Genomic DNA, 17,680 nt, shown 5'->3' with positions numbered 1-17,680 from the left:
CTATATATTCCTACATATTCAGTTACTACAATAACAATTGTCTAAGTACTTCTCTGTCTAAGAATCAGACAAAATGTGTTTAAGATATGGTACATAAAGAAAAAAAAACACAGAGATGCTATTGCATTATCAAAGTATTTATGCCTTATAACCTTCAGAAATAATCATCAAAGTGTTTATACTATTTATGCCTTATAACCTTCAGAAATAATCATCAAAGTGTTTAAAGTATTCATGCCTTATAACCTTCAGAAATAATCATCAAAGTGTTTAAAGTATTCATGCCTTATAACCTTCAGAAATAATCATCAAAGTGTTTAAAGTATTTATGCCTTATAACCTTCAGAAATAATCATCAAAGTGTTTAAAGCATTTATGCCTTATAACCTTCAGAAATAACCATCAAAGTGTTTAAAGTATTCATGCCTTATAACCTTCAGAAATAATCATCAAAGTGTTTAAAGTATTCATGCCTTGTAACCTTCAGAAATAATCATCAAAGTTTATACAGTCTGCCTTAAGATATTGATAGGTCAAATTTAGTTGAAATTCACTTTAGAAAAATGACAGGAAAACTTTTTAAAATAAGATGCTCTTGAAGAGCCTGAATTGCTCACCCGACAAACCATATCCTATTAACTAAGTAAGTAAAGTTATCATGTTTTGTTACCATGTTTGATAAAAAATTGCTGAAAAAGAGCATATATTGAAGAATGCTGTAAGTTCAAAAGAGTACCAAGGCACTGTAAAATGTTGGAAATGCCTTCAAAGTGTTTTTAGAATGTCTGGAAAAAATTTGGGCAGGGGTTCCCCTATGCCCTGGTATTCTACCAGCTTTGAGGGGCATTAGCCCAGTATAGATTTGCTGAAAGAGAACATAAATTGAAGTTAAACCACGGCTATCCAAAATTTTCATCATCACCATTCATATCAGGAGACCATGTTTACCATATAAACCAATTATCGTTGAAATCAAGCAAGAAAAAAAATTAGCAGAAAAATGGCAGCCAAGAACAATCTTTCGTCATCACCATTCAACTTAAAACACCTGAAGATGGAATCTGAGCAACTGGTGAAAATGGTCATAAAAAATGGCTGCCTAAAAAATAAATTCTATACTGCCGGTCAACTCAGATTATCATGTTTATCTTACGGGTAGCTTTCCTTTTCATTATTCTTCTATAGTTGAGGGAAAAAAAGCAAAAAATGCATTTTGATCCCTGTGTTCTATTTTTAGTAATGTTCTTTTGACCGATGAAAAATTTTAAATGATCAGTTTATGGAGAAACCCTAAAAAAAATTATGCCAAATTTTGTTTCAATTGGTTTCAGAGAGTTTTACACATTAAAATGACAAAAAAAATCTGTTTCAGGGGCCATAAATCCTACAACAGGCAACAAATAATTTTGAAAATTTTGGCAAAGGTCGTTCTACTGATGATGAACAATATTACTCTCCATCAGCATTTGGCTGAATTCAACGTTTTTTTGAGCTATTTGCAAAAAAACTGTATTTGGACCCCTTTGTTCTATTTTTAGTAACAGCTGCCATGTTCTATCATCAATCAAAAATCCAAATGGTCACTTTGTGTAAGATACCCTAAACAAGAGCCCAGGAGCCTATATTGCTCATCTGGTTAAATTTTTGCCTTTCAAGAGCAATTACTCTAACAAGGACTTGCCTGACAATTTTGACTCCATGAAGATTTTGGTAGGACTTTACAGAAGGATCATTACATTAATTTTCAAAGTTTCATTCTATTTGTATTATAGTTTTCAAGATATTGGCTGAAAACTGCTAAAAACACAATTCTTTGCCTTACAAGGGCAATATCTCTTACATGGATTCGTCTGACCACTTTGATCCCCGGAGACTTTTATAGGCCTTATGATAAGGATCATTTCAGCAATTAAAAGATATTTGCTAAACCTCAAGGTTTTAGAGATATATGCACAAAACTAGTGTCTGACCCTATGTTCTATTTTTAGCAACAGTGGCATTGTTTTTTTTAACCGATCAAAAATCAAAATGGTCATTTTGCTAAGGATACCCTTAAACACAAAAATACCAACTTTCATTGAATTCTGTAAAGTAGTTTCTGAGAAGATTTTTTAAAGTAATAACATCAAAAACAGCAAAAAAACATCCAAAAATGGCAATGACTCTGACTTGGGTCAACCGATCTTCACCAAAATTACATTACAGATAGATCTCATTATGTTGAACACTTTTTCCATGCCAGAAATTGGTTAAACCTAATGGTTTTGGAGATATATGCAAAAAACTGCTGTCTGACCCCTATATTCTATTTTTAGTAACAGCGGACATGTTTTTTAACAGATCAAAAATACAAATGGTCCTTTTGTGCAGGATACTCTAAAAAACAATAAGATAACTTTCATCCAAATCCGTTCAGTAGTTTCAGTGGTAAAGATGTTTGAAGCATTGTTGATGACAACAATGATGATGGACCCTAAGTGATGACAATAGCTCATGTTGCCTACGGCCAGGTGAGCTAAAAAAGCAGTTCAAAGTTATCTACATAAAAGTCAAAGATGCTTCAAGATAAATTTAAATAGAATTTTGGCTGTTTTCTAGATGCATTGTATAAATCTGAGGCAAAAAGACAAAAACTGAGAAAAACAATTTGCAAACCATTGCCTGATTCTTACATAGAATGATACTGTAATCTAATCTAGCATAAAGAACTTAGGAGGAAAATATCTATCTAAGAACCAAATGGAAGTTAATACAATAAATACAAAAATAGTTTTGTTTTGAGTGACACAACACTGAAAAATATGTACATATCTTCAGTGCTTTTAAAATAGATTTTAAGCTGCTATAAAAAATGAATCATGAAGTTTAAACAATAATTTGGAAAATCAAAATCAAATTGTAAAATTAAGTTTAAACATTAAGTTTCCAATGTTGGTGTGCCAAGAATACTTGTTCAATTTTTGCCTTACATTAATAGGGGTGGTTAAGGCCTTATAAAATTAGTTTTCAATTTGCAATATTTAAATGATTATTAACAACAATTTATTAATGTTAAGATTTTTGTGAAAGAAATTTTTCAATCATTTACATGCACAGAAAAAATTCCAAGTTTCTGATTATCAAGAATTGGTGCTGGTAGTCCTCTAAATAATTCAGAAATAGTTCAGACAGACAGAAAGAAGGATGAAAGAAAGGGAAGAACTATAAAACTCCATAAAAAAGGGGGATAATAAATAAGTAAAATTTTCAATTAATGCATTGAAAAGTAAAACTATATGATATATAAATTTCAAAAATTGAATGAGACTTTAGTTCGTAATTCAATAGTGTGGTTATTTTTTTAAAAACATTTTTATTCTGCCAGATCCTTGGATTGAATACAGTTACTACAGCTGCATACAAGGTATAGGCAAAGAAAAAAAACCTTAGTTAATCCACCTGTATAACTTCTTTTAATCAAAGCATCTATATCAGGGTGGAACCACTAATAGAAAGAAATATTGGATTTTAAAAGAGTGAAGAGCTTTGCAATAAATATGTTCTGAAATTATTGCATGCATTGATTATTACAATTTTTCCATCTCCATCTCCACTTGTGTGATTTCCAAATTTTGAGAAAATGTTCAAGAAGCTACTTCAAATGTGCTGTAATATATAAACACCTCCCCCTTCCATTAAAAACAAATCATTGCTCCCTTACAGTTATAAAATCTTTGAAACAGTAAATACCACTGTGAAGAAAATTTGTGCACTAGATTTTCTAAATATAAATGGTGCTATTACCTTGGTAATTCCACCATTGTAGCTCTGTGTAATAACAGAGTCTGTGTAGTCAATTGGAGTACCTCCAAGATAGATATCTCCACGTCCAATCAGCTGGATCTCACGGTGTGTTGTAATGGAACCAACAAATTCATCGTCAATATAGAAACGAATCTGAAAATTGATGATTTTTTCATATTACCTATAATTTACGGGATTCTCCTCAGTTCAGAAAATAATGTATCCACTGTCCAAATTCTTATGTTATCAAGCATTGGAGAATTTTTACCACTTAAACAAACTGTTTATCTTTAAACATTTGTTCTAAATGTAATGAACAGTTCTAAGTTACAAACAGAGGTTGAAATGAACACTTTACTGCTATACCACACCAAGGAAAATAACATGAAGGACAAAATTAAAATCTTCTACAAGATTCTATTATCGAATCAACAAATTAAATATAAATTTTTTGATACTTTATAACCATGGTTACATATATATTTACCACTTTGCCGATTCTCTCCATCCTGAAGGTGTGCCATGACCAATCGTTCAGGTCCTTAATTTTACGTGAACTTAGTTTAATTTCTTGAATTCGATTATTTCCTTCATCAATGTGGAACATGAGGTAACCATCCTAGGAAAAAGTACATTAGACCTCATATAAAAGTACACACAACCTTTCAAAACTTTTTATTAAAGAAAAAAACAAATCAAGTCAAAGGGACAAACAAAGTAATATACAACAACAAAATATGCATCAACTTTGTATATTCTTTTATAAAGACAAAAAATTAAGTGCATGTATCAATTTATGAAGAGAGGCCTTTTAACTTTATATGAGACATTTTTATGTGTTAAATTCTAAGAATTATATTAGAATTGTAGTATTGTAAGTGAAAAATCAACAATTAAGCTAAAGTAGACAACAGCTCTCGTTAGCAACATAAAATTATATCTAATTAATAGGAAAAAAATTCTATAAATAATTTGAAGAAGATGATTTGGCTTTCATAAAACAGTCTCAAGTTGTGGTTTTCCTCAAATTTTTAATTTCAAGTGATCTAATTGGTTAAAATTTGAATAGGGGAAGAATTTGAGCATGTTGAGGAAAATCTTAATTTGAGATTTTTATGAAACCAGCCTGTTGTTGCTTTATACAATGCAAAGATTATGAATGAATTTAAAAAGAAAAACTGATTAATTATGCAATGATAATTAATAAGATATTTTGAAATATGAAGTACCACTTCATCTAAGAATCATGCAAAATGTGTTACATGGTTGGAAACGCTACATATTTTTAAATTTTTATATTTTGTTTAAAGTGTTATAGGAAACAAACATTTATATAACCTTTGGTCTTTGGAGATATAAATTAAATAGAATGTATTATAAATTTCAAAATTAATGGAGATAATTCTGTAAATGACTGAAATACAATAGAAACTATTGGTTTCTGGAATTATCTCCTAAGACCATATAAAGATTAGAATGAACATTTTTTTTTTAAATTTACAGACAAAAATGTGTAGCCTTTTGGCTTTTTTATATCACATATTACAGAATTTGCATGATACTTACTAAGATTTCAACAATTAAGTCTTTATTTATTTTAAGTTTAAGGAAAGAAGGGAGTTGGTACAAAATAATTTTGGGAAGAAAAAATATTTCATTAAAATACTAAGTCAAATACAAGAATCCATAGAATGTTTGAATAAGGGGAATAACTCATGAAGATTCACAAACCAAGAAGGAATAAATTGTGAAGATTTAGCAAAAGGGGAATAACTCATGATAATTAGGACAGTATGAAATGGGGAATAACATGTGACTGATAAATATAGAAGCACTACACAGTCATATACATGTACTAGAAAACTTAATAAAATAAAAGTCCACTACAAATAAAAATAGGTATTAGGGAATTAAAGTGGTGGATTATAGCAAATCAAACAAAATATGTAAATGAATATGACATGACAATGACATGACAATGTGATATGGCAAATGTGATTTGACAATTACAGGTTTCATATTTTGTGATATTTAACTTTAAGTTCTTCAGCTTTTTTCTCTATGGTTTGATTGGAATATTTTGGCCGCTTGACATTTGGAATCTCTCAGGGTGGAAATTATAGCCATTTTCCGTCCATGACATCCTCAATATTATATGACAATAAGGTATTACAATGCGATACTAGTATGACAATATGATATTGCAAATGTGATATGATAATGTGATATGGAAAATGTGTTATGACAATGTGATATGGAAAATGTGATTTGACATTGTGATATGGAAAACGTGTTATGACAATGTGATGTGACATTGTGATATGACAATTTGATATGGAAAATGTGATTTGACAATGTGATATGACAATGTGATATGGTAAATGTGATATGACAATGTGACATGACAATGTGATATGGTAAATGTGATATGACAATGCAATAAGACAATGAATGATGTTGTTGACACAGACAGGTACAATGGAAAATGTGCTTTAATGATTAAAAAATAAACAACAAAAAAAGCTGACATGGCTTTGATAAACCAAAAGGGTATCTACTAGTAAGCTGTCATTAATGAAGCATATTCTGAGGTTATAACATGAACTAACAGAAATATGAAACATGTATTTCATTGAACTGTGACAGTGTTTCAATCAAAGCTGGGAAGATCTGACTAGGAACAAAATATGTAATTTTGTCTTAATCAAAGCAGGAACAGCCTACCCTGAAAACAACTGGTGAACCTTATTAGTACAATGTATACCCTTTATTTTTTTCTGTCTCTTCTATAAAATCCATTATGGCATGACTGTACTTTTTACCTAATTAAATATCAGTATTAAATGTCAGTCTTGGTATGAATCAGGCAGAGAGTGAAACATGGTATAAAAAAAACATGTAAGTGTTATTTGACCATTTACACCATCAGAATGAATCAAGGCACAGTTTTCCATATCATTTTGGTAAATTGAGATAATTTCATAGAAATGCATTAAAATGAACATTTCAAGGGCAGAAAACTCTGACAAAGACCTAACATTCTACTGAAGCATTGCAGAGATAAAGTACTTTAAATGTATTAATTTTCATGGTGTACTAATTTTTGCTATTTTCACAGAGAACAGAAAAACTGCATGAAAATGGAAACTGCGAAATTTTAATCTTTCACTCTTTAATATGCTAGTCATTTTGTTTGAAACCACAAATATTGATACCTGCTAAAATGTTTACATAACAGAATCAAAGAAAATTAGCACCTGCCAAAAGTTAACTATGTTTACAGTAGTGAGAAATAATCCTTAAGTGAAATAATATTGGTGAATTTTTAACATGCATGTTTCTAATTTTTCCCATTTTGCCTGATTTTTACAAATACTTACACTTAAATATGATGATTTATATCAATTACTGCATATGACTTCTGATTTTTTGCATCATAAATAAACACCAATTTTTCTTTATTTCATAAGACTTTAAGCTATCATTGCTTTTTTGCTTAACTCTATGTATGTACCATCACTGACACTGTCTTGGAGAAAAGATTAACTCTCAAAACCCAAGTTGTGTAGAATTGACAGTTCTGATTTTTGCAAAACTGCCAACTTCCTCATCCCATATTTACAGATGTATATGTAATATTGGTGAGCTGCCAGCAAAATTAACAAAGATAGAAACAAAACTGTATCACAGCCAACTCTGATTCAACTGGAAAAGTACGTTAAATAATAAACTTTTGTTCTTTCATTTATATGATGTTAAATTGATATTTTTACTCATGCACAATGTGATGGTTACTTATGATGAATTCATACCCTACAGTAAAATAATACACTTTCTGGTCTAAAAATACATTAATAATAATGTTGATATCAGGCACAGATCCAAAATTTATAAATAAATGGGTTCTGTTCTAAAAAAAAATTATAGTAAAGAAATTCAAGCCCATCCTTTGTTCATTTTTATATTAATTTTGAACAAAAATAACAAAATTTACAAACAAATGCATGGGTGAGGGGGGTTTGAACTTGAGGACAATCTCTGTGAATCAACCACTGATGTGTGGTTATGAAGTGTAAGAATTACTCTATGAAGTTTAATAGTTAAGAGTGTTGCAGAGTTTAATCATTAGTGAAAACTCAAAATAATGGTTTAATATCAAAAAGTTTGTTCAAGGAATCCTCAGGCTTCTTTAAAAATATGTGCATAACCACCATGAAATGTATACATAATCACCCTACAATGTATAAATAACCATCCTGGAATGTATATATAACCACCTTGAAATGTATACATTACCACCCTGAAATGTATACATAACAACTCTGAAATGTATACATAACCACTTTGAAATGTATACATAACCAGCCTGAAATGTATACACAACCACTCTGAAATGTATACATAACCACCGTGAAGTGTATACATAACCAGCCTGAAACCCTGAAATGTATACATAACCATACTGAAATGTATACATAACGACTCTGAAATGTATACATAACCATCCTGAAATATATACATAACCACTCTGAAATGTATACATAACCACTCTGAAATATATACACAACCACCCTGAAATGTATACATAACCATCCTGAAATGTATACATAACCACTCTTAAATGTATACATAACCATCCTGAAATGTATAAATAACCACTCTGAAATGTATACATTACCATCCTGAAATAAAAAAAAACACCCTGAAATGTATACATTACCATCCTGAAATGTATAAATAACCACTCTGAAATGTATATAAAGCCATCCTGAAATGTATACATACCAACCCTGAAACATATACATAACCATCCTGAAATGTATGTATACATAACCATCCTGAAATGTATACATAACCACTCTGAAATGTATACATAACCACCCTGAAATGTATACACAACTGTGACCTGCCATTAATGTATACATAACCACTCTGATATATAAACACAACTGTGACCTGCCATGAATGTATACTTAACCACCCTGAAATAACCTTGAGTGAAATGATGAGGAATGGAAAGATTGCTATGAATGTATGGTCAAATGGTTATGAGCTTATGGTCAAAATGGATTTATGATCCCTCTGCCATTGAAAAGGCACACCAAATCAGTTAAATGATGATGACAATGATATTTTGTGCATTATATCTGGTGATAAAATGGAGCAAAGCAGTCTACTTTTCTAACTCCATTCAGAAGAGCTTGTTTCTGAATATCTTCAATAATTTACCAAAGGACATTTTTCTCATATTTACAAAAGATCAGTTATAAAATTCCCACAATACATGTACAGCTCATTTGCCATTTCAACAGTTCAATGACACAAAATCTTTTTCCTTTAATTTCTAAGCCTACATGAGTTAACTGGTCACTGTAAATCATAGATGTGACAGTTGCCTCTATGAAATCTGAAATAACATCCTTTGGAAAAGATATTCAGAACTTGTTTTAGAATAAACATTCTGAAAGAGAAGTGTATTATAGAAAATATAGAAAAAAGACACTAATCAACAAATATCTGTCAGAGGATTCCTTTTCTATTATTCTAAAATTTCAAAGAAGATAACAATACCATATTCAAATCATATTAACAAATAAGTTTTGGTAGATTTCTAAATACTTAAAAAAAAATACATGTATATATTTGTTTTTGTATGTATCAACATTACAAAGAAATTCAATTAGTTCTTTTTAAAAAAATCTCAAATGAAAAAACAATACAAAATGCATGATTTTGTATACATGATTTTGAGGATAATAATTTTCTGATATTTTTTTTTTTTGTCACAGTAATTAAGCACACCCAAAATAATTAGAAAAAGAATCATATTAAATTTGACAGATTCATGCAACAAATTTTAGACTTACACATTCTTTCCCATTCACTGTATTCTGCAGATATTGTTTAAATACTTATATATGTCTCACCCAATATATAATATATACATAATTATATACAAAAGTTAGAGCTAGGTCAACACCCACAACAACACTTGAAGATTAGAATTAAACTCTAAAGGCATTGATGTTAACCTTCCAATATTTATAAAGCGGGAGGTCTTGCTCTCAAAGTGGGAGATTTTCTGAGGTTTTGTTTTCGTGACTTGTTTAATGTTCAGCAACTGACCTTATTTGAACTTAATTACTTCAAAGAGCAATCAAAGGAACCAAGGTTATAGTGGTAATCAAAAGAATGCAATCCAGGGACAAAGACCAGAGATGGAAAACAGACATACACAACACAGAACACAAAGTAACCAAAATCATACATACAAAGTAACAAAAGCAAATGAGCAACTCGGACTCCACTAAAAACTGGAAGCATGGACCAGGTGCACCAGTAAGGGTAAGTGTCCTCTGCTTTTCTTGAAATACCTGCCAAGTTGCTCATAAAAAGTCAAGTCTGGGGTAGACAAAAGAGGGAAGGAAAACTATGACACGTTGAATAAATCAGTTTTCATGGTGCAGATGGATACACCGTAACGATCCATGAGTTCATGATGACGACCATAACACTTCTGTAGTGATGACTACACTTGTAGCAACATAACCCTGTACCAGAAGCCTATTTGTTAGAATTCTAGCACGATATAAAAAGTCTGTGTCAAAGTTAACTGTGAAAATTTCTGATAGTAAATTGATGATCTTTATCACAGGTTTGAGGTTAAGTTGTTTAGACATTAAGTAGTTTTTGTTCTATTTGAGATAAAATTCAACTAAGATGAGAGAAATTTCCAAAAGCAGCTAAATCTCCCACACTGACAAGGGTATGTGAGCAGATGGTCTAACTTTTTTATTGAAATGTCAGGAAGCTGCCAACAAAAGTGAGAGACTTAACACCTAAGGTCAAATTGTTCTTGGTTCTCAGCTTGACTTCTTTCAAAGGGATTATTTAGCCTTTTTAATGACGATTTCCATAAAATAAAAATAATAACAATAAAAAAAAAACAAAAAAAAAAACAATGTGATAGTTACTGTCATCACTTTGTTGGACATATTAATGGAAAAAAATCTCTCTATTCATGTTTTCATGAGCCCGAGAACCAAGGAATTCTTCTTGACCTAAGGGAGGAGGACCTACTCAAAATATTTCAACTTACACTTGTATACTATTGAAGAATAATTTTTAAATTATGTCTGGATTACATACTGTATAATCAAAATTATACATAGTATACATGCTATTTTGCTGATCTTGTGACCTTCACCTTTACACAACCTTGACCTTATACAAATACTTACACATAATTTCTCATTTATAATACTCTGTTATACAAAAAAAATATAAAAATAAAAAAAAAATCAAGAGAGGCATTGATATGAAAAAAAAAATTGATGATGGATGAGGGAAAATTTTGGTAAGCATTTTCTCTAGTCCAAATTAATGTATCTAAGTTAATGCATTCTCATTGTCTTATGCCAAAACAAAATTAAATAAAAATAGCATTTTTAATTAGAAAAGACACGTTAGTGTTTTGATACACACACCATTCTGATTCCACAACATAATATCATTCAGTCAATGACTGCATATTACTGATAAATATATCATCAATGCATTTTGACTACTTAAAACATTTATAAAACACATAATATTGTGTCATGAGAAAGTCTATAAAATCAGTTTACAGTAATACATACTTGAAAAATAGTCATTTGATATTTTTTTTATTATATATTAAACATGTACACAATGTTCATACAGCTTGAAGACTGAACTTTAATAAAATACTTCATAACTGATGAATAAATTTAAGAAGAAATAATTTACATGATGAAAACTATCAAGAAAAGAAGCGAATACATTTTACATAGGAGATGAACTGATTTAAGGTGCCCATCGCCCTGCATTTTTAACTTGAGTAAAACCTACCCTGATAGCAAGCCACATTCTAAGATCTTCATTCTCTCTGTCATCCAACCAAATCAAACCATTGTTTTCATTGGTTATGAACTGGAAGGTGAAAGTCTCATTTACGGAAGGTGTAAAGATGTCCTTCTGCTCATAGAAAACTTTGTCGAAGTCGTAATGAATGTAGGCATTGCCATGGAAACGAACAATATTGGAGAAGTATTTATCCATGTCCGTGACATCGTATCCGCTAAAATAAGTTCTGGATCTGTCAATCTGTCCACCTTGAGGTTGGATAATGGTACCTTGTGATGACACATGACCTGAAAAAGTGAGTTATTTTTTAGGTGTTATTCTCTGTAAGAATCAGGCCGTGGGTGAATCATAATGGAAAAAAAAACACAAGTCTTTCCACGTGTTATCTGAAATGAAGAAATGGTATTCATTTTTTTTTTTAAGTGTCAGTAATTCACAGTATAATTAAATTATATAAAATGCAATGAAAAGATAACTCAATTTCCCCCTATCATTCTACTGGAACTTTGAACTCTTTTTGTCACCTCTAATAGACCATAAATAATATGTGACCAAATTATCAAATTTGTGCGTTTTTTTTCTGAGCAAATTCATTATTTTTCAATTTATTCTGATTCTTAGAGATTCTAGCACTTAAGATTAAGAATGTAATGAGCGGGCAGTAACTCTCTCCACCAGACACAACTCACCCGTCCTAAAATTTGCATATATTTGTTAATTTAACTTAATCCAATCATTGGGATTTATCAAATTCTTTCTGCAGGCAAAAATTTATGCTTATTCTTAAATATGCCTTTAATGGATAAATATACAAAAGAATGAAATTAAGGTTAAGGTCCTAATTGTTAATCTAACAATGGTCCTGATTTTACATGCAGTGGTAGATTCAACTGGGGAATAGTCGGGAGGATGGGGTCATTAAAATGGGGACAAAACTAGCCTAAGGGGAGGTATGTGTCAGTGATTTCCTATAGAATCAATCAATCAACACCACTCTTCCCACTCCATGCCCTCCCCCTCCTTGGATCCGCCTGAACCAAGGCCAAGTGAGTCTAAAAATAAATACTTTTTGGTAGAGATTCCACATACTTTGTAAGAAATAATTCCAAGTCATCTTCCAAATATACAGAGGAAGATGTTTACAAAATTCTTGAATTTTTAATCGACAACATATTTGTCCAGTGTGGTGGACGTGTTTTTCGACAAACGGTTGGCATTCCAATGGGAACAAATTGTGCTCATTTATTTGTTGACCTATTCCTTCACTCTTAAGAGGCTGACTTTATAGCTGATTTGATCAGAAAGAAAGAATATCATTTGGCTAGATCCTTTAATCTCAGTTTCTGCCATATAGATGACGTATTATCTTTAAACAATCCTAATTTCGGGGATTTGATACATCGCATCTACCCCAAAGAACTTGAGATAAAGGATACTACAGACACTGTAAGGTCTACCTCATATCATGACCTACACTTAAAAATCGATGGTAAAGGAAAACTACTGACCAAACTATATGACTTTTCATTCAGAATTGTCAACTTTCCTTCCATCTGTGGCAACATCCCTTCAGCATCTGCATATAGCACAACTCATACATTATGCCAGAGCTTGACGAAACTACACAGACTTTTTGTATCACGCTAGAACTCTAAAAAATAGGCTTCTGGAACAGGGTTATGTTGCTACAAGATTGAAGTCATCACTACAGAAGTTTTATGGTCGTCATCATGAACTCTTGGATCGTTATGGTGTATCCATCTGCACCATGATTTATTCAACGGGTCATAATTCCTTTCCTCGTTTGTCTAACCCGGACTTGACTTACTATGAGCAACTCGGCAGGTGTTTCTAGAAAAGCAGAGGAAGCTTACCCTACCGGTGCACCTGGTCCATGCTCCTAGTTTTTAGTGGAGTCCGAGTTGCTCATTTGCTTTTGTTACTTTGCATGTATGATTTTAGTTACTTTATGTTCTTTGTTGTGTATGTCTGTTTTCCATGTCTGGTCTTTGTCCCTGGATTGCATTCTTTTGACTACCGCTATAACCTTGGTTCCCTTGATTACTCTTTCAAAATCGTTTTTTTCCAAAAGATCTCTGGGGACCATTTCATATGGTATCAGTTAGGGGTGAGCAGCTGCCAAAATCTAGTACTCCATCCTTATTATATATTTGGATTCATCAAAATGTATCAGGCGCGGATCCAAGACCAAGGACTGGCGTACCGGGTGTACCCCCATCCCCCCCCCCTAAATCGGCAGGAAAATTTTTTTTAACAAAAGTTTCGCCCCATAATATGTTTTGCCTTGCTTTGCACTGCATTTAATTCAATTAACGCCCCCTAAACTCAAATCCTGGATCCGCTCCTGTGTATACCTTACCACACAATTTGTGTGTACTTTTGTTCTTTTGTGAGAGACTTTTACGGCAAGGGGAATGAAACGATCATGTAGAAAGGTGTGGGACATAATGGTGCTGGAAAACGAAACTACATGTACTATTTTTTGTTCATACTAATTTACTACATGTAATTGACCATATAAGCCAGTGGCGAAATCATATCTAGTCAAATGTAGCTAGCCATGAGATAAATGTTTTCTTATATAAATATTACTGGTATATAAAGAAAAATACTGCTTCGTTTAGTTCTGTAGAGTTACTGAGATATTTTTTCTGACCCCCATTGCACCCCAATTTTATAAGAGGAGTTCAAAAGTAATGAATATAGACAAACAGATAAAGCAGACGACATGAAAACAAGCAGACATTAATAGAGATTATCCAACATATATAAATTGATTATCTTATAGCGATTACTCACCTTCTGATTACAGCACTCCTCGGTTACTTAAGCGCAACAGAAATTATCATGCATTCTAGTAATACAATGTATATTTTTTGCGATAATTCACATTGTTTCCGAAGTATAGTTGAAGTGTGGCTTTTTTCTCTCTCCATGGAACCCAAATCTAGTTCAAATTTGCAATAGGTGATTCTTAATAGATGCGGAATGATGATTTCTTGATTTTGTTTTAGCAAGACCAAATTTGATAATCTGAGATCCAATTGATATTTTGGGCGGTCACATTTGCCGAAACATGAGAAAAGATTATATATTTGTACATAATTTATTAAATAAAACCGATGTTATAGATTCTAGATCTCAAAGTTCTAATATGATAAACGTTCAGTTTTGTTTTCATTAGTTTAAGCAATCTTTTACAGGGATGATCACTTGTGCATATCCAGGATGGAGATAAAATCAACATGGATTAACTTTGTTGCGTCTGTTTCAAGATAATAACCCATATACACACAGAATTTTCCATTCATGCCAATTCTAAGCTCTGATCATGAACCACCGAGAGGGTTCGCGTTTTCAGTACGAAAATTAAAGTCATGGTTCAATATTGAAAACTCTGCATTACAGGTATACACGGCTAGAACTTCTAATTTGTTTTTCTTTAACGATTGCACTAATTTTGATACTTTCCAACATCCCATATTTTAACTTTAAAAGTTGCCGCTATGTTTCTTGTTATGACATGGCGGTGGGGAGGTATTTTAGGAAAACTTGGTTTATTTTTTGCAAAATTTGAGAAAATGAGCACACGATAGCTTGACCCCCTAACAGGCGTTGAAAACTTTCCTGAAAGCAATACCAACTAATCTTAAATATATACACATGCCTAGTTGCAACTGCTTAGTAGTCCTTGAATGTTAAAGAGTTTTATTTACACATTTTAAACGCGGTTGATTAAAGCCTTTTTTGTATAATAACCACCTAAGAAGACCACAACTTTTTTTGTACATACACGAAGATGCAGAGATATAAATTTTGCATGTTAATTGTCTACAAAAATCCATTCTCACATAAATGGAGCATGTTTATTAATCAAGACATCAAAGGGAGTTATGATTATCAACGTTTACAGCTTTATAGTGACGTCTGTTCGAGCAGGGCCGGATCCAGCCACTTCAGAAATGGGGTGCCAGTCTCCAAAAAGGGGATGCTAGGACATTATTTGCCCGTTTTTGTCAATTTTACACATGAAAATGGCAAATTTTCCAATAAAAAGGGGGTGTCAACCCTTGCACCCCTCTAGATCCGCCTATGTCGAGGCTGTCAGATGTACCCGGGTGACGAATAAATCAATTGTAGATATTAAGCGATATAAAGGAAAAGGGGCTCAAAGAAAACCGCTACAGATACTTGAAAACTATAACTTCGAAGAAAAACAAATAAAACACATATGAACCAAGAAAATCGAACACAACCAAATAAGAACAACCAACAGCGCCAATTGTACTAGTACATACACTTATAATGTATGTCTTAGAACTATAAACAAATTTTACATGTACACCACAAATCACCTAGATATATATATATATATATATATATATATATATATATATATATATATATATATATATATATATATATATATATATATTGTAGATCAAGGATTCTTTTCAAAACAAAGTAATCGTGGTTAAACAGGGGGCGGGGTCCGGGGATAGGACCCCTCTTTTTAGGTTAAAATAATGTTAATTATGTGCATTTTTGAGTGGCAAAAATGACCAGATAGCCTGGCGCTCCTCTGGAACCCCCTCTAAAAATCTCTGGATTCGTTCCTGAAAGTTAAATGTCGCCGATTCCCTCACAAACCCGACCCGGGCAGACCCTCAGGGTCCCTTACCAAATATATTTGACTTCGTAACATTATGTTAAACTTAAACATGCGAGTTTTAAAGGTAAAACGGACCCCATGGAGACCAAGGGAGGGGGTCCGGGTGATAGACCCCCTTTTATTGGATAATTTTGTTAATTGTTGACAAAAAGAAGTAAATCAAAGCCTGAACCAAACAAATCCGGATAAAATCACCTTCCAATGCTACTGAACAAGGATTTTATTATAAGTTTGGGTTTCATAAATAAATAAAATTATGAAGCAATCAAATTGTGTGTTCATCGACTGCTTGTGACGGAACATGTAAATAAAATGTTTTTTTTTTTCAGTCTTAAATAGATCAAAATATCTACTCACCTACACAGGTCGTAACATACACCACTAATAATAATTCTATGAAAACTTTCATCTTTTCAAATAAACTTTTTACTTCATTTCTTGTGTACGGTCCAAGTATTTTTAAAGTAAATTTCCGTCAACTGAATCTAACACTGTGTCAAAAATTAAATATCTAAAGTATTTCCGTAACACCACTTGATGAAAATTCTTAAGAATATGATCCACTTCCCTTTGAAAAGTGTTGCACTGATATGTTCCAATGAAGTTGCAGAAGCTGGTTAGTGACGTCAATCCCCACAACGCACCTCACTCATAAACGAAATATGATGGCTTCTGATACGATCTCAAAGCGCAAAGTTGCTAAGGATAGAAAATGTACAGCTTTGGTATGGTGATTTATGACTTATATCTTTGTTAGTCTTCTCATCCTTTAATCGTAGATTATTATCTCCAGATTTACCTCAGGGTCTTTTTTATTTGTAGATAATTAATGCTGTGGTACTTTACTTGTCACCCTCCCTTGTGCCCCTAGCGGTGGATATGCGATGAAATAAATAGACGTCGCAACTGATTTTGATAGACAGTTGTTCATGTTGCTGTAAGCCAAAAATAGTAGAGAAAATATTTCTTCTGATGAATCGCCTCCATTCACTCACTCATCAATGAGGTTTCAATAAGGATAGTCAATTAATGTGTTTACCTGTTCGTGCTTTACTGGGTTTCAAAATTCTTCGTCGAATTGGTGCGCTTGATCATCGTGAATAAAAGGGACTCTGCAGTTTTATCTGGCGTTGTTTTCTTATTTCAAAATTCCCGATCAAAATTATGCAACAAGATCATTACAAGACTAAAATATGATTTAAAATGGGTTTTAAGAATAAAGGGGACTGAAGTTATCCTGTAGGATAAAAAAAAATGTGTCTGTCCAGAGGTACATGTTTTGTGGTTTCAAGATTCCCAATAGAATTGTTCCAACAG

General features: G+C 32.1%; 1 protein-coding gene across 3 annotated transcripts in view; it reads right to left on the bottom strand.

Annotated features, from left to right (window-relative positions):
- LOC148600357 (neurexin-3-like) overlaps positions 1-17,241 on the bottom strand; it is a 55,482-nt gene extending 38,241 nt beyond the window's left edge. For 2 of the 3 annotated variants that reach the window (XM_088558012.1, XM_088558013.1), the window contains exons 1-5: positions 16,721-17,241; positions 11,656-11,957; positions 9,651-9,674; positions 4,271-4,402; positions 3,784-3,936 (exon numbers count right to left, since the gene is read on the bottom strand). In XM_088558012.1, coding sequence (XP_088414138.1) covers positions 3,784-3,936; positions 4,271-4,402; positions 9,651-9,674; positions 11,656-11,957; positions 16,721-16,772 — 663 coding nt within the window. In that variant the 5' untranslated portion in view covers positions 16,773-17,241. The remainder of the gene's footprint in view (positions 1-3,783; positions 3,937-4,270; positions 4,403-9,650; positions 9,675-11,655; positions 11,958-16,720) is intronic. The other variant, XM_088558015.1, reaches the window with a different exon arrangement.
- Between the last annotated feature and the right edge of the window lie 439 nt (positions 17,242-17,680).

The sequence above is a fragment of the Perna viridis genome, chromosome 13 (assembly GCF_037379345.1).
Source record: "Perna viridis isolate PV_CMFRI_1.1 ecotype Kerala chromosome 13, ASM3737934v1, whole genome shotgun sequence".
Taxonomy (NCBI): domain Eukaryota; kingdom Metazoa; phylum Mollusca; class Bivalvia; order Mytilida; family Mytilidae; genus Perna; species Perna viridis.
This window is presented reverse-complemented; position numbering and strand designations above follow the sequence as displayed.